This window comes from Mauremys reevesii, linkage group 2, assembly GCF_016161935.1.
Source record: "Mauremys reevesii isolate NIE-2019 linkage group 2, ASM1616193v1, whole genome shotgun sequence".
Classification (NCBI taxonomy): domain Eukaryota; kingdom Metazoa; phylum Chordata; order Testudines; family Geoemydidae; genus Mauremys; species Mauremys reevesii.
The window spans coordinates 95,435,849-95,459,888 of record NC_052624.1 but is presented as its reverse complement, the minus strand read 5'-3'; the positions used below and the strand labels follow the sequence as shown (position 1 = coordinate 95,459,888).

At 43.5% G+C, this 24,040-nt stretch overlaps 1 protein-coding gene across 3 annotated transcripts in view; it reads left to right on the top strand.

Annotated features, from left to right (window-relative positions):
- The window catches only part of EGFR (epidermal growth factor receptor), a 224,850-nt gene that overhangs the window by 150,992 nt on the left and 49,818 nt on the right, over positions 1-24,040 (top strand). For all 3 annotated transcript variants that reach the window (XM_039522515.1, XM_039522513.1, XM_039522514.1), the window contains exons 5-12: positions 3,740-3,808; positions 11,333-11,451; positions 12,818-12,959; positions 14,055-14,171; positions 20,180-20,306; positions 20,428-20,501; positions 21,808-21,898; positions 23,546-23,745. In XM_039522515.1, coding sequence (XP_039378449.1) covers positions 3,740-3,808; positions 11,333-11,451; positions 12,818-12,959; positions 14,055-14,171; positions 20,180-20,306; positions 20,428-20,501; positions 21,808-21,898; positions 23,546-23,745 — 939 coding nt within the window. The remainder of the gene's footprint in view (positions 1-3,739; positions 3,809-11,332; positions 11,452-12,817; positions 12,960-14,054; positions 14,172-20,179; positions 20,307-20,427; positions 20,502-21,807; positions 21,899-23,545; positions 23,746-24,040) is intronic.

Here is a 24,040-nt window from a genome sequence, read left to right as displayed (position 1 = left end):
CGCAGTAGCTGAGCCCTGGACCCTTTAAAACGCCGTCGGAGCCCCTCTGCTACCGGGCTGTACGCGAACCCGTGTTATATTGGGTCGCGTTATAGCAGGGTTGAAGGTGTACTCCTTAAATGTAGTGAGTTTCAGATTAATCTGTTCAGGCAGCCATTTTTCTTTTTAAATAATGAGCATGCAAGATAACTGTGTCCCTGGGATTTTACCTGTCATTAGAAAACAAACAAAAATAAAAAGCAAAACAAAGCAACAACAAAAACAATAAAAAAATAAGGGGAGAGGGATAAGGATTGGAAGGTACTATCCCTGTACTAACTCTACAAATCAGTTGCTTACTTGTTTTCATTAATTGTATGTGTGCTGCATAGTTCAGTGCTGAGAACTACTTTTGTCAGAGCTGTGGAGACAAATTACCCTGTGGTTAGAGTAAATGTTGCCAATTGTTTGCAAATACAGTCATCTTTGTTTCGTTGTCAGTGGTGTATTATTCAAAAACATTGATTTACATGACAAATTATTATCCATGTTACTGGCCATGAGCTTTAACCATACAGAGTTTCAAGGTGAGGAGGCCAGTTAGTCTTTCACTTTTTAGTTCCCAGAGATGATGTACTCATTTCATGTTCCATTCTGCCCAGTTCTAGATTCAGATTGCAGATACACATGCTCTTCAAGTTAGGGCTCTCATTCTACCTGCTAACTGACTACCTACACATCTACAGTATCAATAGCAAACGCTAATTGGCAAGTTCTTAGTTTTATTTATTTTATATAAGCAATTTTAAAAAGATGGAATCCTGATTTTTCCTTCAGAAAATCAGCTTTGTTAATTCAGATTTATATACAACGTTCTTAACTGAGGTAATAGTCCAATAACATATACATGTGGCTGAAAAGTTTAAGCTAAAAAGGTAGAGCTACTTCTGAGAACAAGATTAGGAGAAAGTAAGTAATTTTGCTTTTATTAAAATAATTATTTCAACCATTTTGTTGAGAAACTCCATACTTTGGAGCAGGCATTTGAAATTTGTCAGGGGGTTGGGGGTTGCCCTGATGTCAGGAATGTGCCTTTTGCCATCCCTCTGAACATTCATCCAAATTTAGCCAAGTTATTTATAAGCCTCTGAAAAATCACAGTTCACACATGCTCAGAAGAGGCTTGATATAGTATGACAGCCATATTATCTGTACTGGACATACTCCATCTCCTTACAACTCCTGTGTGCCAACCAGACTCTGCATGTCCCATCCCGTAAAGTAACTGAGACCTGGTCTACAGTACAAACTTATAACTATGTTTCTCCAGGGTGTAGAAAATCCGTACCCCTGAGTGACACAGTTATATCGACCAAACTCCTGGTGTAGACAGTGCTGGGAGGGCTTCTCCTGTCAACACAGCTACCAGCTCTTGGAGAGGTGGAGTACTTACAGTGACAGAACTGTCATGCTGTCTGGAGTGGCTCACAAGTGTGAGTGCCTGTCTCGGGGCAGACTGTCAGAAAACAAGGGCAGACACCCCAGACTGGTGGTATATTCTGTTACTAGATTTCACCAAGCCAATAACAAGCGTGAACGCCTGGATCACTATACCAGTCTTATCATGGAGTTACAGACAGTCCCCTTAGCCTCTCCAGCCTAGCTTGTCACCCAGACAAACTGAACTTAGTGATGATGGTCACATAAACCAAAAATCACACCCCATCAAGTTTCTCCCAGTCCCAGATGACCAGTCACTTACTCCCAGATCAGTTGGTACTCAGAATCTTACACCAAAGACCTCGCTGGCAGCCAATTCTATAGTAAACTAACTATAGGTTTATTAGCTAAGAAAAAAGAATGAATTATTGAGAGCTTAAGGCAGGTAAAATATAATAACAGGTGAGTCAAAGTTTGTAAATCCAAAATGATAGCAGAGATGTAGTAATCTGCCAGTTTCCCAAAAGTCTTTTCTAGGGCTACCCAGAATAATTCTGGAGGTCTCCGTCTACTCGTTCAGTTATTCTGCCCTGTTAGAATCCAAATAGTCTAGAGATAAAGGATCTTCCTTTGAATCAGTACTGATAGCTTCTTTTCACAGACAACAATCTGACAAGTATCTGAACCCACACAATGGTCAGTTGCTTTGAATTTAGCACTCCTCTTCATTTGCATTTGATGAGTTATTTAGTTAAATGCCTGCTGTTACATTATAATAGGAATAGATAAGTGAAAACTATATAAGTAACATTCCATTAGTTTTCATGAAATTCTAACACCTGACTACACTCTTACATTAACACAAACTTTGATCTAGGGTTATTTAATTATCAGGCATGCTTAATGTAATGTAATAGTAAACAACATGATATAGATAGGCAAAAGCAATACAATTAACATCTCCTTTGGTCTCTGTTAACACACATGTGAATTGGCCTAAATATATACTAATACATTTAACTGTTTTCATATTTACACACAAATGAATTGGCCTATGTCTCTGACCTGAGCTAGTCTGTCAGTGTCATAGGGAGAAAGTCTCCTGTCCATAGGTAGCTTCTTCACTAAGCACTACAACACTGTAAGTGTAGATGAGCCCTGAGTATTCTCCAGCCCAGAGCTTCAGGGGCTAAGCAGAAGTTTCCTTGCAAGTGCTTCTCCCAGGTCCTGTGAGCCACTATGGTGCCTAGCACTGAAACCAAGAGCAAGAAGACTCTCTCTCTCCTGTGCCCTCAATGCCTCCCCTGCTGGAACCTAGGCAGTGTGAAGCAGTAAGAGGAAGCAACCTGACTTAAATGTAGAGGGGGAAGAGCAGAAGGTAGTGGAGCAGGGGGGCGAGGAGCAGAACAGGCCCAGAGAGGCCCAGGGAGAATAAGAATTGAAGGAGACTGATACAGGATGTGGTGAGGTGGAGAGGGACAGAAGTTGGAGAGAGTGGATGTGAATAGAAAGGGACAAAGTTGGGGATTGAGCGGAGCAGAGAAGGACAGAGACAGGCAGGTGGGGACAGGGAAAGAAGGGTTTGTAACCAGTAAATTACACTCCCCTCCAAAGCCTGGAATAGAATCCAGTCTCAATATTTCTCTGCTGTCAGCAAAATAGTTATGAAATCCACTGGCAAAGTGTCTCTTTCCTCCTTCTCTAGTGGCTGATCTACATAAAGAATAACTGCCTACTTCATTACACCATTAGCTCAAACAGTAGAGGTATGTGCTGTGGATTGAATATCCCAGCCCTGCCAATGACCTATGCTGGGGTCACTCTGGTTCCATATGATAGAATTTCTGTTTTTTCAATTTGCTTCTTTAAAAACATAGGGAATCACATGCAAGAAGAGTATGTTAGAAGAAAGTTACGATGCTAAAGTCAAGCAATCAAACATTAAGAAATGCCAGACTTAAGATGTTGCTCCATCTCCCTCGTACTCCACCCTTCCTGCTGCTCCTCCACCCATATATGCATATGCATTAAGATGCAATTAATTACAGGATCATATACTGTTTTTTCCACAGGACCCCTGCCTCATTCAGTACACAGCATGGATAGTGCTTACTGAATGGGTATCTATTTCATGTTTATTTTTATCCTCATCATTCAGTGAGCGGCACAGAAGCTCTCCTGTAGCTGTAGTAACAGGCACATGGGGGATATGTTGTGACTGAAAGACTAAGATTCAGTTCCTGGCAGCCCTGGTGTGTTATCTAACAATTGCATGTTACATCATAAAGGTTTTACTATCAATGTAACATTTACATTTTAGGTTCCAAGTGTCATGCAAATTGTACAGAAGACCACTGTTGGGGCGCCGGCATAGAGAACTGCCAGACATGTAAGTCCACAGATTAATTTAAAATATCCTTGTCTGAATGCTCTTAGGTATTTGTTTGTTTATTATTCACTGAATAATGTCCCTGTCAAGTCCTGATGTGATGGCCAGTGTTTTATGGAGAACACTATGCTCCCCTCCACTTCCCTGAGGACCCATAAGCCCACCGCAGACATGGGTGATATGCTCCCCTAGCAACCATCAGGAATCTGAGTGATAGTTAATAATGATCCTTGCAGTAGTAACTTCCACTATGTTTTTGCATATGCACGCACCACTCTTGGATGGCAAACAAAAGCCATTGCAGCTCCTCATTGAGTGGCCAAATTTGTGGAGAGAAACGGGGCCTGGTGAACAGCACAGAAACCCCAAAATAATTTGTATTGGACTGACATTTCTCCATGAATGCTCAGTCTTTGCATGACACTTTCAGTTTTGGAAGCACTTTTCCTGCCTCCTATAGCTTTTCCCCCAAATATAGGCCTTAGTAATTATAAAGGGATAATGAAGTAGCTGTAATGTGAATTTTTCTCCACTTCTATTGTTTCAAGTAGAATGACTGTGTATTAACATACAAACTCCTTACCTAATATTTTAGGCTGAGAATGGGAATAACTCACCACTACTGTGTTGTTGTTTTTTAAATCCCCTTTTGTAGAATTCCTCCCAACATGAATACCAGATAGTCAGAAAAAGTCACTCTCGTATACCCTGCAGGCATATAAAGCAAGTCCTGAGCACTTTCAGAAAATGAAGTGATGGCCTTTAAAGGGTGCATGGTCCAGGGGATTCACAGCATGGGAGAGGTGTCCTAATTATTTATAGAGCACTTCAGAATCCTTACGCAGTCCCGTCGCTCATAGGCTGAACACCCTTTACCCTGTAATTTTACACATTGTATGCTTACTATGGGCATCAAGAGAACAACAAACACAAGATGTTTAGAGACACTTAAAGATCTTGTGAGGATTTTACTTTTCATAGAATCATAGAATATCAGGGTTGGAAGGGACCTCAGGAGGTCATCTAGTCCAACCCCCTGCTCAAAGCAAGGCCAATTCCCAACTAAATCATCCCAGCAAGGGCTTTGTCAAGCCTGACCTTAAAAACCTCTAAGGAAGGAGATTCCACCACCTCCCTAGATAACCTATTCCAGTGCTTCACCACCCTCCTAGTGAAAAAGTTTTTCCTAATATCCAACCTAAACCTTCCCCACTGCAACTTGAGACCATTACTCCTTGTTCTGTCGTCTGCTACCACTGAGAACAGTCTAGATCCATCCTCTTTGGAACCCCCTTTCAGGTAGTTGAAAGCAGCTATCAAATCCCCCCTCATTCTTCTCTTCTGCAGACTAAGTTCCTAGTTCCCTCAGTCTCTCCCCATAAGTCATGTGCTCCAGCTCCCTAATCAATTTTGTTGCCCTCCGCTGGACTCTTTCCAAATTTTCCAAATCCTTTTTGTAGTGTGGGGCCCAAAACTGGACACAGTAATCCAGGTGAGGCCTCACCAATGTTGAATAGAGGGGAATGATCACATCCCTCGATCTGCTGGTAATGCCCCTGCTTATACAGCCCAAAATGCCGTTAGCCTTTTTGGCAACAAGGGCACACTGTTGACTCATATCCAGCTTCTCGTCCACTGTAACCCCTAGGTCCTTTTCTGCAGAGCTGCTCCCTAGCCATTTTTACTTTTCAGTATATAAAGACTGATGGGGAATGTACTTTGAATACTTTTTGTTTCTTTTGATAGTTTATTATTTCACTGCTTTATAATATGTGTAGTCTGCATTCAGGGAAATGCTATAGGTCCTTATTCTTCTCTCATACCAGCTTTACACTAGCATAATTCCACTGAGGTCAGTGGAATTACTTTTGATTTAAATCTACATAAGTGACAGCAAAATCCAGCCCTACAAATGTATTTAAATCTGAGCATCTTGCTCACAATTCAGATATCAGGTCAGATATTCTCCTTCTCCCCCCCCCCCCTCATTTTTTCATCAGTTTCAAAACTTTTCAACCAGCTCTAATGGCTTCACTCCTCAATCCTTCACAGCTGCTCATAAAACACCCTATGCTGGATATTGTGGAATAAATTCTGCAGTTACTCTGTACACATTGATGTAAATAGTGGTTCTACATGCAAAGCACTTGCAGGATCATGTCTACTGTTAACATGGTGTCCAGAGGTAATATTAACCTTTAGGCTTAAGAAATTTAGATCCTGATCCTGCAAACATTTATGCATGTGCTTAATCATACAGTAGTAGAGTCATTGACTTCAATGGGGTTACTCAAGGGTGCATAAAGTTAAGCATGTACACATGCCTTTGCAGGATGAGGCTTATTTAGCAATTAACACTCATTTTGTTGAGCTTTTTATGAATCTGGCCTATCAGAAATGCATCCCATATATGGGAAATTTGTATGTCGTATTTCTGTCCATCCTTGAAAAAATGTGGAAGATACTGCACAAAACACAAACATTTGCCATGATAGACCTCCAGTGGGAAGCTTTTGTCAATTGTTCTCAGAATGATGAGCTGTTTTACACCCCTGCTGATGCTTACAAAAATGATATGAAAACTCTGTTGTTGTAAAACAATGTGTCTTTTATCCCACTGTTTCAGGTTGTGTGGAGGAGTTGCTGCTACACCAGTTATGTGTATTTTGGAGATAATATGTTTCCTTGAAAATGTAGTATTTGGTTACAAATGTGAGATCACAAAATAATAAAGCTTAGGTGCAAAAGTTTAACAGAAAGAAAAAGTAAATAATAACAAATTAAGACAAAAAAATAGAAGAGGAAAGAAACAAGCCTATACTGGCTGATTACCCTGTAGCACAGTGCCATTCTCTGATGATTTAAGTGTTAACTGTGATTGAACTGCAGTGTGACTATTTCTGAGTTACAAGAATTTTTAAAATATTTTAACTACTCTGTGCCCATTTGGGAACTTTATAGTTGACACCATGCTGTACACCAGTCGTTCTCAACCAGGGGTCAGCGGCCCCTTGGAGGGGGGTGGGGGGGAGCAGGTTTCAGGGAGGCTGCCAAGCAGGGCCAGCATTAGACTCACTGGGGCCCAGGGCAGAAAGCCAAAGCCCCACCACCTGGGGCTGAAGCCCAGGGCCCTGAGCCCCACCACTGAAGGCTGAAGCCAAAGCCTGAGCAGTGTAGCTCTGCGGGGGACCCTGTGGCATGAGGCCCCAGGCAATTGTCCGGCTTTCTACCCCCTAATGCCGGCCCTGGCTTTTACATGCAGAAAACCAGCTATTATGGCACAGGTGGGCTGTGGAGTTTTTATAGCATGTTGGGACAGGCCTCAGAAAGAAAAAGGTTGAGAACCCCTGCTGTACACTGTGACCACTCAGCGCATTAGAAATCAAATCCTCCTGCTCAAAAGGCACAGGCACCTCCCTGTTGAATCTAAGGAAAATCAGTTCACCATGAAGGATGCATAGTTGAGCGGTTCTGGTTCTGTCCTTCCCAGGGCAGTGGTGCAAACCCACATTAGTCAATGAGTGATTTTTTTTTCACTATTCTAGTCCAGATGATTTTGATACTAAAAAATTGTCGCAGGTGATTGCTTTAGTATTAGAAACAGCTTCTGGTCCAAAATTTTCCTCTTGGTTATGTTGGTGAGCTGCATAACAGAGAGGAAAACTTAGCCCAAGTATTGAAGTTTAAAAAAAAGCGTAGAAGGCATATGAAATAATTTGCGGGAGAAGTGTTCCTCTCCCAACATCAGGAATGTGTTTAGTATACTTATCACAGGGTGGGCAAAATACGGCCCGTGGGCCAGATTCGGCCCATCTAACATTTCTGTCTGGCCCGCCATGACTAACATTTCTGTCTGGCCTCCTCTGCCCCCTCGCGATCTCCGAGTCCGGGCCACTAAAAGTGCCGCAGCACAGCAGGGCTCAGGCAGGCAGCCTGCCTACCGTGACCCCACGATGTTCCCGGAAGCAGCCGGCTGCTGCTGGCAAGTCTCTGTGCGCCCCTGGTGGGGGGGAAGCGGCTCCGTGCGCTGCCCCCGCACCCAGCACCATCCTCACAGCTCTCATTGCCCAGAAACCGGCCAATGGGAGCTCTGGGGCTGGTGCTTGTGAGCACGGGCAGTGCATAGAGACCCATTGCTTCTAGAAGCAGCGTGGGACCACAGTGTGCAGGCAGGCAGCCTGCCTGAGCCCTGCTGTGTCACTAGCCGGGAGCCGCTTCCCCCGGTCAGAACCCCCTCCTGCACCCAAAGTCCCTCCCAGACGCTGCACCCCAATCCACTGCCCCAGACCGGAGCCCCCTCCTGCACAAAACTCCCTCCCAGAGCCCACAATCTCTCTGCACTCCAACACTCTTCACCAGCCTGGAACTCCCTCCTGCAACTCCCTCCCAGATCCTGTACCCTCTCCTGCACCCTAATCCCCTGCCCCAGCCCAGAGCTCCCTCCTGCACCCAAACTCCCTCCCTGACCCCACACACCTCCATTAATATAGTAGAAATGTGCAGCCTGTGACAACTTACACCCTGTGGAGTGGACCCCCTGTGAAAATTATTGGCCACCCCTGACTTAACAGGAACCTTAATGACACAAAGAGTATGTACTGTTAATATAAAGCTGGTCTTCCCACCAAGTTGATATCTCAAAGGTAGCACCAGGGCCACCCAGAGGATTCAGGGGGCCTGGGGCAAAGCAATTTCAGGGGCCCCTTCCATTAAAAAAAGTTGCAATACTATAGAATACTATATTCTCATGGGGGACCCTGCGGGGCCCAGGGCAAATTGCCCCACTTGTCTGCCCCCCCACACCCCAAGCGGCCCTGGGAAAAATAAACATTTAGCACAGGGGTAGGCAACCTATGGCATGGGTGCCAAAGACGGCACGCGAGCTGATTTTCAGTGGCACTCACGCTGCCCGGGTTCTGGCCTCCGGTCCGGGGGCTCTGCATTTTAATTTAATTTTAAATGAAGCTTCTTAAACACTTTAAAAACCTTATATACTTTACATACAACAATAGTTTAGTTATATATTATAGACTTCTAGAAAGAGACCTTCTAAAAAGGTTAAAATGTATTACTGGCACGCAAAACCTTAAATTAGAGTGACTAAATGAAGACTCGGCACACCACTGCTGAAAGGTTGCCAACCCCTGATTTAGCACAAACCCAGTTTTGAGAGAACTTCTTTTCAAGTCACCTTTACAAGGTATCACTGGTTTTCAGCATCAGCTAGTGCTAAAAGGCACTGAAGCTCATTAAAAGGGTTGGACACACATTTTCCGTCAAAACTTTTTTTGGATTGAAAACTAGGGTTTTTTTAAAAGCAGAACAAATCATGGACAGTGTCTGCTTTTCTTCAAAATTTGTTGTGGTTTTTTTAAATTAAAAAGCTGAAATTAGTCTGCCAAAATCTGAACATGGTTTGGGGTTTAAGAAGTGTGTGGCCAAGTATTTGCTGCTTGCTGTGTTTGATTGTTTAAAGAAATAATAAAAAAAATCTCCTTAAAAAAAATCCAAAACTTTTGAACCACCTCAGCTTGTGACCAAACGCCTGAGCCCATCCAGTCAGAAATTTTTCCAGGTTTCTGGTACTCTGCTCGCTTCCTTGACTCATATCTGTCTCCATAACTTTGGGTTCATTTAGCTTAGAACATAAGAACGGCCATACTGGGTCAGACCAAAGGTCTATCCAGCCCAGTATCCTGTCTACCGACAGTGGCCAATGCCAAGTGCCCCAGAGGGAGTGAACCTAACAGGTAATGATCAAGTGATCTCTCTCCTGCCATCCATCTCCACACTCTGACAAACAAAGGCTAGGGACACCATTCCTTACCTATCCTGGCTAATAGCCATTAATGGACTTAACCTCCATGAATTTATCTGTTTCCTATAGACTGGCTCCATGGGGTCCTTCACAAACTGGAGACGGTTACTGTGGGTTTGTCTTTAGTATAGCTTATGTACATACTCCACAAACTGAGTATTTGAGCTTGTTCCAGAATCTGGGATGAGCCTATGTTGTGAAAACTGAAATGCTCAAAATAGCACATGCATGTGAAAAAGTGTTTTTCATTTATAAAGGAGGGTGGGGGCCTCAGAGGTTTGCTATGTGAAAGGGATCACCAGTACAAAAGTTTGAGAAGTAGTGAATTCACCCCTCTGGAGCCTCGGGGAATGCAGGGGAGGGAGGTCTCCCTTGGTAGGGTTGGGAAGGAGGTTGGTGGTGTAGGATATTGCTCTTCTCATGTGATTCCTCCCCCATGGCTCTCTTGGCTCTATCAATGTTAATCTAAAGTGGCTAATTTTAATGAAGCTACCCTCCCCTGACATGAACTTCCCTATGGCACTGAAATTAAATGTAGATATAATTTGGCATTTGAGACGTGAAAGGGATGGTAGCCCTAAGGGAAAAGATAACAGCTTGGCTCTTTGTGTTAAATAGCTGTCTGCAAGCCTCAAACTGCTGAAAGAGCTTTAGGGTAGGGAAGGCTGTGCCTCCTCAAACAGCCTGGCCCTGCCTCCTATCTGATTCCCACCCACTTCCTGCCCCCAGACTTGTCCCCTGAGCGCCCCCCGAAACTCCCCCCGCCACCACCCCGGGACCCCACACCCCCATGAACCCCTGCTCCCTGTCCCCCAACCCCTATTCACCACCCCCGCCTTGTCCTGACAGACCCCCGGAATGCCCACGATCCAACCCCTGTTCCCCATCCCCTGACCGCCCCCGAACCTCTGCCCCCTCCCTGTCCCCTGACTGTCCCTGGGACTCCCTGCCCTTTATTCAACCCCCCAGGCCCCCTGCCATGCTGCTTACCCCTGCCACCCCCTGTCTCCCGGAGCCTCAGCACGCCCCGTCCAGGAGCGACCCTGGACAGCGCTGCAGCGGCCTTACCATGTGGCTCTGAGTGGGAGGAGCTCAGGACCCGCCTGAGCCGTGCCGCTTTAGCTCTGTCCAGGGGGGGCGGGGCTGGGGGGGAGCCTCCGATATTCTCGTCGGGGCCCAGGGCCTGGGGCAAATTGCCCTACTTGCCCCCTTCCCCCCCGGGGGCGGCCCTGGGTAGCACCAACTGATATTTTATTATCTCAGTAAAACTATTAGCTACGAAGGTTAGATTCTGCTGTCTGATGCCATTGTAAATTGGAAGTGAATCCACTGATGCCAATGAAGTTATTCCTGATTTAGCAAGGTGCTAAGCACTGGCGCCTTTCCCACAAAGCATGTAAGCCTATCCTTAACTTTGCTTAACTGTGCTTTTCTGGATCAGGGCCAGAGTGTTCAGTGCCTTGCAGAATTGATGCCTTACTGCAGGGTAACTGAGAGTTGAATTTGGCTCTAATACATTGGTGAGGAAAAGCTCAGAAACTCCCTTCTGGCCTCTCCATCCCACAAATTTTGCTTAATGATGAGAGTTGAAACTGGTGTCTCGTGAGAGGCTCTACCTATGTGTTCTTTATCTGGAGTTTTCTTCTTACTTGTCAATCTTGGTTTAGCAAATATGCATTTTAATTCATTTTTTTTCTGTCTTTCAGTAACAAAAGTCATCTGTGCCCAGCAGTGTTCAGGCCGATGCAGAGGAAGGGTGCCCAGTGACTGTTGTCATAACCAGTGTGCCGCTGGGTGTACAGGGCCTCGCGAGAGTGACTGCCTGGTAATACTACAGCAACATGTTTAAAGTTCAACAGCAGCAGCCAAGCTTTGGGCTGAATGCACTGTAATTTTTTTTTAATCTTAGGACCCTTGAAAGTGATACAGTCACAAAATATTTTATTAAAATATGTACGGGACAGATTCTCCACCGGTGTAAATCAGTATAGCTCCACTTCAGTGTAGCTGTGCCAGTCTACACCAGCTGATGACCTGGCCCATGTATTTCTTACACTTGGCAACAACAGCTTAGAATTTTAAAACAAAGAATGTAAAAACTGAAAATTATTTTTCATAGTTTTTAATACCCTTTTTGCATTTCATTTAGTTTAGACCATGAGGATAGATTATGCAATTTCCTTTTTCTGTCTTTCATTTACTAGAACAACTCTGCTACGGTTCACAGCGCTCATAGGGTTGGAATCCAGAAAAACCTGTTTACATTAGTTGTTGGCTTTTTTTTTTTAACTGTTGCAATGTTTCCATTGATTTGTTTTGTGAACCTGTCCCCCTTTTAAAACACGTGATTCTATTTAGTTTGGGCTTAACACTAAATTAAGTGGAATTCAAGCAACTTCTGTGGAAACGGTCCAGTTTACCTTTGTTTGTTTGGATATATTTGTGTGTCCATTAAAGATGTAAGCAAATCACATTAATTATGTTCTTATTGATCCATGGAAGGGAACGTTAATTCTCAGAAAACCTAGGGAAGAACCGAAGGAGGAAGAAAGATTGTCAACTTGACTGTAGAATTAGCTTTGTAGAAATGACTTGCACTTCATAAATGCCCATTAAATTACTCATCACCTGTAGCCAAGCCTAATGGCATTACTTTAATATTTAACTGTCTAGGACAGTAATTGACTGCAGGGACTTTATTTCATTAATATTATTAAAAAGTTGCCAGTAAAGAAAACAGCCATTTATCTTGATCTGGTTTCTGATTTCTTAGCTCTGTTGTTGCTATCCAATACATGCAGGCAGAACCCTGTTTCTAGGTGGAACCCATGGGCACTCCATACAAGTAGAACGGTCCACCTCTCAAGGATCTGGTCCAGTGTTGGAGCCTGAGTTTGTAAGGACTTTGTAATGTAGAAGTTATTTGCATGAGTCCATGAAGATTAAGAACTCCCGTACTCTATTTTTGTAAATGTCAGACAAGATTGCCCTTTGCCCTTGGACTCTTTCACCTCAATAGCACAAGAGCCCAATCCTGGAAAGTTCTCTGTGCCTCAATTAGTGCTAAAACCTGCTAGATCTGGCAGTAGTAGCCTTATAAAACAGGAATTATACATTTATTGTATCTTCCTTTTTGCTGTAAAAATAAACAGTCATTTACTTTGCACCATTGTCACATTGTTCAATGGCAGGCATGCCGCAAGTTTCGCGATGAAGCAATGTGCAAGGATACTTGTCCACCGTTAGTGCTGTACAACCCGACCACCTATCAGATGGATGTCAACCCAGATGGAAAATACAGCTTTGGAGCCACTTGCGTGAAAGAATGTCCACGTAAGCTCACTTAAGCCTGCAATCTGGTCAGACCAGGGAAAATAGAGGGTCAAGGAGGTGGCGGGCAGAGGTTGATATTGGTTCTCTCCCACCCAGTTCAGGACCCCTCAACTTAGTGCCCCCCTTTAGGTCAAGGAATTTCTTCACTCTCCTCAGCTGCTTTTGCTATGGAAACCAGTCGCAGAAAATCAGAAATGAGATGTAGCTGATAAAATACAAACAGCTTAAAATTTTTGTATCCATTATTTTTACTGGTTTTTCAGGGTTGTTTTTCTTTTAATTTTGAAGATTTTAGCTTAGTCTTTACTGGTGAATGCCAAAAAGAAATACTTTATAAAATCCATCAAACTCTTATAAGACCTGATCACGGTCCCATTGAAGTCAGTGGCAAAAGTCCAACTGACTCCAATGGCACAGGGGCAAGCCCATAAATAAAGCGTTATAAAGCCCATAAATAAAGGTTCTTAGTGGGGTCTTACAGAAATCTACTGTTTTTAACACCTGTGGTATCACATCACAAAGCATATGGGTTCTTTTTAGCTCCTGTATTCGTTGCAGTGTGTATGTCTGTTGTGTTTTTTTTCTCTCTCTATTCCCTGTCCATGGTCTTTTAAGAACATTTATTTAAAGGTAGAGAAGGACCCGAGTCACAGAATTAGGACCTGTATCTGAAGGTCACCATAGCCTATTATAAAGATGGTGGTATATTATAAAGACTGAGGATGGGGTTGGGAATCGGGAGGTGTTGAGCTCTACTCCTGCTTACACTAGTGATTCGCTATTTGGCTTTAAGAAAGGCCAACTTTCAGTCTCAACTAATATGATGATAATAATAGTTATCCATCCCAGCCCTCCAGGATATTGTGAGGATTAATTTGTTAATGTCTGTAATTTGGTTAGTTAGTGCTTTGAACATAGCAAGCTCTAAGTACACAATATTAGGGTGTTTTAATTCATCCCTTTTCTATTCAAAAGTTAAATGGCACTTCAGCATTTTGTATCAATTAAATGCCTGTTTACAGCATAAATACAAATCCCAAAGCATCTCTCCTTTGTTTCATTGTCCACATTGCATTTCCCTTCCTGTCTTTGCAGATAACTATGTGGTGACAGACCACGGCTCGTGTGTTCGCTCCTGTAATATCGATACCTATGAAGTGGAAGAAAATGGTGTTCGGAAATGTAAAAAATGTGACGGGCCGTGTAGCAAAGGTACGGAAAGTGCAGCAAGATATTAATATTTTTAGTGTTAGGAGAATTTACTTGACAAAGCAGCCAACCAAATGGGACCCTAATCCTAATTGGAGCCTCAAGGTGCTACTGCAATATAAATATCGACTAATAATATGGAGGCCTAAGCAAGTAGTTTAGCAGGGAAATTAATGCTCCAGAGCATGTACTCAAGCTGGCTCACTCAGCGAGTGCAGAAAGTAAATGCTGCCTCTTGCACAGTTTTGCCTAGTTTGTCTTTCCACCTCCATGCCTAACTAAGCTACATTTTAGGGCCTTGCAATATGAGGGGCTCTAAAAAAGAAAAAAAACTGACTCCATTTCAAAATTTATCAGAATCGGTTGATAAATAAAGGAGAATCTCTCTAAATATAGACATTTTCATTCAAATGTGACACATCTGGCTACACAAATACCCTTACCCCACCCTTAAGTAATTGTTCATTATTGAGAGGGTTGAAGAAAAAAACAATTGCACGTATCAAATTAGTGTCTCTATGAGTAAGTCTTACCAGTATCCTAAGGCAGCGGTTCTCAACCGGGGGTCTGTTGCCCCCGGGGGTCCGTGAGCCCTTTCAAGGGGGCTGCAGGGCCCTGCGTCTGAAGCCCCAATCTCCAGTGCCTCCCCCATGGGAGGCGGCTGAAGTTGGGAGGCATGGGGCTGAAGCCCCAATCCCCGGCACCCCCTACAGGGCTGAAGCCCTGAGCCCATGGGCAGAGTTGAGGACGTGGAGGGCATTGCCCCCCCGCATCCCCAAACTGCAGCACAAGAGCACAACAGTCCCTCCCAGGGGCAGCTCCACACCTCCCCTCCACAATCTCCTCTCCCCATCTGCTGGCCAGGTCAGAGGCAGGAAGCCAGAGCCAGGCAATGTGGGGCAGCTGCTGCTCTGGCTGGTGCCATGGAGCAGGCAGCTGCAGCGTTCCCTCCTCTCCTGCTGGTGCCCGAGGTTGAAGCTGCTCCTCAGTACCCAGCCCCCTTTGCTCCCGCAGAGGCAGCCGTAAGAGCCCCCTGGGTGGGGAGACTCGGCTCCATGGCTGGCAAAGCCCTCTGGGAACAGGGACCACAGGGGAGTCCTCCCAGTACACAGCCCTTATACCCCTCTCCCTAAACCCTGAGCTACACCGTCCCTGCACCCTGAGCTACTCCCTGCCAACACATAGCCCCTAGCTACCACTCTCCCTGCACCCTGAGCTACTCCCTGCCTGCACACAGCCCCCTTCCTGCACCCTAAAGTGTTTTCAAATTTTTTGAGCTAAGCCCTAACTTTTGAGTTATAAGTTTGCTTGCATTCCCCCCTCCCAACCCAGACAGGCTACGTGGCCTGTCGGGGTGGAGGTTGCGTTCCCTCTCTGGACCCCACTTTGCAGAGCTGGCTCGAGCCCCACTGACCTCTGCTCCCCCAAAATAGAAGTCAACCTCTGCCTATGCCCAAGGCCCCTGCCCTGAGGTTCCCCTGCCCCTGCTGGGCCCTGGCATTTTTATAGCATGGTCAAAAGGTGCCTCAGAGAGAAAAACGTTAAGAACCCCTGTCCTAAAGCAGCGTTTTGTTGGCGAGCTACTACTGGTAAAATTCTGACCATGCCTTCATATTTAAATAAATAATCTCATTGTGATAAAATCAGGGAAAAATGTGAGGTCTGAGACAGCAGTGTCACGAAGCAATCCTGCCAAGCTCATACTTGTATGGGACTCGTCCTAGGACAGATGTCATGTATAGTGTCCCCCTTGGCTGGTAATAGCCAGAAGGCCACCATCTTTTCTTTATGGTCCGGCACGCTCAGTCGTTTAGTGCCTTCGCTCCTGTTTTTCTTCATTTTCTTAAATGTTAGTGTGTCCTTTTTCTTTTGATCTGTACGTACGTACAATTGTGTATTTTAGTGTGCACACCGCGTTCTGCTTCATGCGCTATCCGTGCTTCACATGATTGAGTTTGCAGATGATCGTCTTATGGACTTGGGTTAAATGGATCTTGAAGAGGATAAATTTGTGTTGGCTTCCCTCCGTCAGTTTCGGGAAACTTCATAGTAAATATCAGAGTGCGCTGACAAAAGGATAAATAGAGGGTTTTGAGAGAAGTGAAGGAAGATATACATATACACCTCTACCAGGGTGGGTGCAAGGATGTTTCATGCCCTAGGCGAAACTTCCACCTTGCCCCCGCCCCTCCCCCCCAAGCCCTGTGGCAGCTCTCTGCCCCCTCCCCACCTCACCTCTGCTCCGCCTCCTCTCTGAGCACACCATCACAGCTCCACTTCTCCTGCCTCCCAGGCTTGCGGCACCAATCAGCTGAGCGGGGCAGCGTGCTCAGGGGAGGAAGCGGAGCAGAGGTGAGATGGGGCGGGGAGCAGTTCCCCTAACTTGCTGCAGGCGGCCCTCCCCGTGCCCCCCTGCCCCAGGTCCCTCCGCCTAAATGCTGCCGACAACCGTGGCAGCCAATGATCCGGCCGCCATGGTCGCCGCCGTAGGACCCGAAACACCCCGCCCCCCAAATGCTAGTGCCCTAGGCGACCGCCGAGGTCGCCTGATGGATTGCACCGGCCCTGACCTCTACCCTGATATAACACTGTTCTCAGGAGCCAAAAAATCTTACCATGTTATAGGTGAAACCGCATTATATCGAACTTGCTTTGATCCGCCGGATTGGTCAGCCCTGCCCTCCAAGAGCGCTGCTTTACTGCGTTATATCCGAATTAGTGTTATATCGGGTCGTGTTATATCGGGATAGAGGTGTATATCAAAATATTCTGAGTACTTGGTGAGCAAGTTATTTCAAACTATGTGCATATATGATTTATAGGCTATTAAAGCCTATAATATTCATTATATTTGTTTGAATATAGACTAGCTTTTCTCACTTTCTCAATGTCTATCTAGAGATTACCAGTGTTTTTTTCTGGTAAATTCTTTTTCTTGCACATATATAGCAGTGTGTCCGAGGTGTTCACTCAAGATTAATTAATGGTCCTGGGGGAGACAGAGGATAGAGAAGCAAACACTAAGAGAGATGTCTGCCTAGAAAATGCTGCAAGAAAAGCTATCTGCCCTAAGCAGTCTGTGCATCGAAAGTCACAAACTCCGCAGCTTATCATTTAAGGACATCATCAATGAGTTTGCTCTCCAAAAATCACAAAAGAAAATGTTTTAAATGTCAGTGTTAAAATTAATATAATGTACAAACAGTACATTATATATAAATTAATATAATGTACTGCTTCCTTAAGTAAGCTGGTTTGTGTAACTGTAACTGCTTTTGTGTTGCTGTAGATATAAACTTTTCATATCTACTAATTAAGAAATCATAGACAAAATAAATTAATTTGAAACTATTTTGTAATGCAGACAGGCATATTGCAAGGTGTGGTTTAGTTAGATTATTATTCTATTTTTACAACTTCACCTTTGTATATATGCAAATATAAAGCTTTCATGTTTATATCTTCAATGTCCTTTCTGTGAAAATAATAATAATTAAAAAATTATTGTATGGTGCCTCTTACACTTGACATAGCTTAGAGCCTGAGAATGTCGGAATCCGGCCCTGGGAGTAACACAGAAACAGCTGTGTTTGGAGAAGTGCATGTGTGTGCATGCACCTTTATGAGCTTACACTAGATCCTGGGCTGCACAAATAATGGAGCAGCAGCCATCTTATATTAAAAAAATAAAATAACAATAGAGGTGAGACCTATCTTGGGAGCAGATTATCCCACATCTGCCTATTGCAAGGTTCTTGTACCTTCTTCTGACACATCTGGCACTTGCCTCTGTCAGAGAGAGGAGGCTGGACTAGATGGACTGTGGGTCTCATCCAGTATGGCAGTGTCCATGTGCATAAACCTCTTGCACTTGAGTAGAACTAGGGGCCCTACTCATATCCTAGTGTTGCAAGTAGCATGTCCAGCAACTGCAACATCATATGTATCATCATAAATGTCTGTTCACCACCACCATCACTCCTTAGTTCAGACTGCTTTGTGGTTTGTGCAGGGTTTATTAGGATCACGTCCAGATCTTCTGTGTGCTTATGTGGCAATATTACTCATTCACATCACAGCCTTGACTTTCCCTCTGCTGAAGGTACACATACATGCTTGCATCTCTTCTCACCTTGACTATGTCCAAGCTCTATGGCCTCCACAAACCCTAGTTCTCGGGGCCCATCATGTACAGAATGTAGCTGCCTGCCCTTTCCTACCAAGCAGCACATCTACATTCTCCCCATCCCTACACAGCCCTATTGGTTCCCCATCCATTTCCCGCTCCTCTTAATACACTTGCTGCTATCTATCTCATAGATCTTGTGTCTCTCTCTCCTCCCAGCTCATTTTCTTTGTCTCTTCCCATAATCCTGCCACTTGGTGCAAAAGGCTTTTACACCTGCAGCTACTGCCATGTATCTCTCCCCTTCATTCACTCTGTGGACCTGATTCTCCTCTCACACCAGCGTGAATGAGGAGAAACTCCATTAAAATCAAAGGAAATATCCTTATGGGAAACTAGTATAAGTGAAATGAGAATCTGGTGTACTCTAAAGGATTAATCTGCTTGCTTGCATAGATATTTCTTTTCTTATAAGTTTAAGTATTTGATTTATTGTAATAGGTTTGTAGATTTATATTGAAATTAAGTTTGGCTGTAATGCAAGGGACCTACAGGCCAAAACCTGTATGTTAAGCTAAGGCAAAGTTAGCATATCTATATTAAGACCTTTTACCCAGATAGCAAAGTTGACCTACATATTGAGACCTATTACCTACATAGATAAGGACCTACGCATATGTCTAAGACCTTTTATCTAGACCAATAGACAATGGAAGAATGCATAGGTTTTTTTTCCATTTTGTACCCACATGTCATCAATACACACAAACGTACTAGCCTGTGGGGTAAGTGTACTCTAACATTTCTGTGGGTGAGGAATGAAATTTGGGCATAGGAGTAAGGATTTCCGCTACTTGTGCCCTATAAAAGAGGTGACCCACCTCACTAGCATATGCTATCTATCCACGATGACTACTAACTATTAGTAGGCCATACTCATTTTCTTTTCAAACTTTAAGTTTCAAGGGGACTAGGCTAGGCTTGATTTCTCTAACTTTTTGTTCTTAGTTTTGTTTATTAGGTTTTAATTAAGTTTGTTAGTTAAGTAAACTCTAAGTTAGCTTTGATAGTTCTTAGCATTAGCTTCCTCTGCACCTCTCACTCAAGAGTTGAGAAACCTGAACCACCAGAGGCAAGGTCCTGTGTCTTTCATCATCAGGTTATCAAGAAGGGGTGTGAGTATATTAGCCAAAGCTTTGTAGCATACAATACCATATTAGCATATGTATCTCTTGAATAACAGTAATACAATTGTAACTTTGTAACTCTGATTATTTTACCATTTAATTACTATTTCATTGATTTTAATAAAAAGTCTTTACGGCTACATCTGTCTCAGTGTGAGCTTCCTATCACACCCCTGAGGGTCCTTGTAAAGTCTGCGGAGCCTGATTCGGGACAAGAACTTTTATATTCTGATCAAACAGATTGGCGAGCCTAAAACCCGCACTATCCAAATTAATATTATTAACACACCCTAGATCAGGCTACACTGGCCCTTGGACCCTTTTAAAAAAAACTCACCTGAAAACAATCTTTTCACCCTTGCTTATAACTGTTAATTTCTCTTCCCTCTGGTTTTGGCGTTAATACTGAATTATTTTTTTTTCTATTTATTCAACATACAAGTCCAGAGCAGTGTAAAGGGGCCTTATTGTGCATTAGTCTAAGTTACCCAGTACCTATGCACTCGTGTTTTCTCAGATTATTACCATGTCTTGCCAGCTTTCTCACCTTGGGTATTTCTGTAATTAATTTTATGGCTACAGATCTAGAGCTAAAACAGCTACAATAGAATAATGTCACATTGATGTTTATTTTCTTAAATTCATTAATTCCTAAAATCCCTAAGAAACCTGCAGCTTTTGTGCTTTCTTTTTAACAGTCTGCAATGGGATTGGAATAGGTGAACTGAAAGGGATTCTCTCCATAAATGCTACAAATATTGACTCTTTCAAAAATTGTACCAAGATCAATGGGGATGTCAGCATTCTGCCAGTAGCATTTCTAGGGTAAGTCATCAGCAGATTCGTATGTGGTTGGGGAAGAGGGGTCATGGTTGGTCTTTTACCAGAAGCAGCCATTAAAGTTGATGTGTTCTTTTTCAAATTGCATGATCTGTTTGATTTTTAGTGATGCCTTCACCAACACGAAACCACTGGACCCAAAGAAACTGGATATCTTCAAAACAGTAAAAGAAATATCAGGTAGCGATATGTTTGGCTTAAAATTTTGTCTGATCTTGTAGTCCCAGAAAACATAAACAAAAGGGGGAAAGGAATAAGAACAGCTTTTGTTAAGAAAGACACAAGAAACTAAATCATCTGAGTTAGTGTCGGTATAAATCCAGAGTAACACCTTTCAACTGCAGTCAGTGGAGTTACTCTGGATTTACACTCATGTAACTAGGGTGACCAGATGTCCCAATTTTATTGGGACAGTACTGATTTTTGGGTCTTTTTCTTATATAGGTTCCTATTACTCCCACCCTATGTCCCGATTTTTCACATTTGCTGTCTGGTCACCCTACATGTAACTCAGATCAGAATCTGGTCTAAGGTGTATGGTTTTACCAGCCCATCCCTTTTGCTGAGTTATCAGACATATTAAAGAGCAAAACCAGAACACTTTCAGACACCCAAGAAGTATGATGAAGCAGAGGCACAGTAAATGGCCTGCATTTCTGCATGTCTGCTTTTCTATTGGTGGAAAACTTTTCAAAGGTTCTTTGGGAAATTGTATTCCGTTGCTTCCATCACACCAATGGTAGTCACAAATATGAATGCCTTTTCCTTGGATCCATTCACCGAATGCTCTCTGTGGCAGCACAGATGGCCAGCCTGGGCCTGATTTTGATCTCACACCAACAAAAACCGGGAGTACTTCTGTTGGAGTCAAAGGACTTCACACCATTATAAAAGCAGTGTAAAATCTGAACTAGACCCAGGGTCTCCCCTTTTTCTCTCTCATTTTAAATATGTCCAGTTACTTTAAGTATAGTTGTCACTACATTTAGAAAACTTTTATATAAGACTGTTCTTCAAATTCTTTCCCCATTGAATGTCCAAGCGGGGAAATCAATGTCTTTAGCAGTTAAACTCTGCTGTGCTTTTCCCCACTCACTTTTTTCCATTTCCTAAATGCTTCCATGCTAGAAAGCTCCAGTGATGGCCTCATGTTTCAATGAAATCCGGGGACACTCTACTGCAGCATTTCCTGATAAGAGCAGAAACTCCTGTGGTCTCTCAAGTGCTGCAGGATGTACAACTCAATAACACACTAGACTTGTACAATGTTAAGCCCTCTTGGTGGCCTGAAAGTAAACTGTTTACAAAGCAGCGTTAAAAATATCTGCAGACTCCCTAAAATGTAATTCTTCATTTTGCAAGTCTCATAAAGATGCGAAGAAGATAAAAGTGCCTTCCCCAGCTCAACAGGAATTCACAATAAAAATCCCATTTTCAAGCTGCTGAGGTTTTGGGGTTTTTTTGTTTTTTTTAATTCCTGTTTCAGGATTTTTGTTGATTCAAGACTGGCCTGCAAATGCCACAGATCTCTCTGCTTTTGAAAATCTGGAGATTATACGAGGCAGAACAAAGCAACAGTAAGTAAACCATGTGCCAGAAAGAGGGTGAGATAAAGTGTGTTTACAGCCAGGTTTGTCTAAATAATAAAAGGTTTTGTAAAACTTGGGCCAAATTCTCTGATGGTGTAAATTTGTGTCGTCCTGTTGAAATCAATGGAACTGCACCATTTGTTTTATACCAATTTGGCCCCGTGTGTCCAAGTGACTGTGTCAAGACATTGTCCCTATTTATATCTGAGAGGAAGGATGGATTTGGGATTGGAGTGCTGGAATGGACCTTGGGAGATGTGGCTTCAATTATTGGTCCTGAGGCAGTCGTCTTCTGTGATCTTGAGCAAGTCACAAAATCTCTCTGGCTCAGATTTTTTAAGATATTTGGGTGTTGCTCTGCTCAACATTACAACACCTAGGAGCCTACGTCACTTTTTGAAAATTTGACTTAGGCTCCTAAGTCAGTAAGGCCTGTAACTCAGAGCAGAGCAGTGCCTAAATACTCCAAAAATCTGGGCCTCCAGGCTTCAGTTCCATAGATATAAAATGGTGATAAAACGGGCTTGTCTTTATGCTGGGGCAATACGCTCTACCAGACTGTGGCCTGGTCCACACTGGGGGGCAGTGTCGAGGTAAGATACGCAACTTCAGCTACGGGAATACCGTAGCTGAAGTCGAAGTACCTTAGCTCGAATTACTTACCCGTCCTCACGGCACGGGATCGACATCCGCGGCTCCCCCGTCGACTCCGCTACCGCCACTCACTCCGGAGTCGACGGGAGCGCGTTCGGGGTTCGATATATCGCCTCTAGATGAGACGTGATATATCGAACTCCAAGAAATCGATTTCTACCCGCCGATCCGGTGGGTAGTGAAGACGTACCCTGTGATGTCAAAAGCTCACTGATCAGCTGCACATTAATTGGTCTGGGTAGACCCTGCTGATACAGACTAAAGGTTCCCTAGTATGCTTTACATAGTACTATTTGAAACAGTAGTGCGCATCAGCAGGGTCTACGTGGACCAATTAATGCTCAACATATTAGTGGGCTTTAGAAATCACAGCCCTAGAGAGCACATTGCCCTACATGTAGACAATCCGAATATTTCATTGCTTCCACTCCTTATCTGTCTTTTACGTAGATTGTTAGCTCTTTGGTACAGAGATTTTCTCTTATTCAGTGCATGTACAGTGCCTAGCACAATGGGGCCGTGATCTCTACTGGTGCCTTTAGGCACGACTGTGATATAACTAATGAATTACAGCAGTGCCCAAAAGTCCTAATACAAATCAAGGCCACATTGTGCTTGGTGCTACACTAACATGCTGAGTAGTATGGCAGACTCAAGTGCAAAATAATGACTTTAGCTTTACCTCCATATAGTATGAGTGCATACATGATGCAGTGGGTCTGTCCTGTGTCAGAGGACTTAACTGTCAGTCCCTACAGAAAATCAGATGTGAATATAGTACCTTTACAATAGATACAGCATAAGAACATCTGTAATATCACACAAATTAAGTTTGGTGGGCCAAGCAGTATCTTTCCTTGTAAAACATTCAGTTTACAGTAACCCAGATGGGTCTTCGAAATTCAAAAAGAAAATGTACTCAGTAAGACCCCATTTAATCCGTTTCCATCTGTTGTTCTTTTTGCCCCACACCCATTTTAGTGGTCAGTATTCTCTTGCCATTGTTAACCTAAAGATACACTCTCTGGGATTGCGCTCCCTCAAGGAAATAAGTGATGGTGATGTTGCCATTATGAAAAACAAAAACCTCTGCTATGCTGAGACAATGAACTGGAATAAACTCTTTGTGACAGAAACTCAGAATTCAAAAATCGTATCCAACAGAAATCAAGATGAATGCAGTAAGTTAATACTGTTCTTTTGTCTCTCTTGGAATGCCATTGTGTGGTGCAGAAAAAGAGATTGTGACTAGTAATTTAAGCAAACCTTTCTTCCTTCTTATATATTACCACAAACAAAAATCTTTGTTAAGCTGCAGTTGATGTTGTTCAACCTCCTTTTCTATCAACACAATTACTAAAATTCCAGGCATCAGTTAAGCTGATAGTTGCATCCCCCTCAACCTCAATTCACATGACTTGCCTGCCAAACACAATAATAACCAAGCAATTCTCTGCTCCAGAGCCAGCTCCCAGC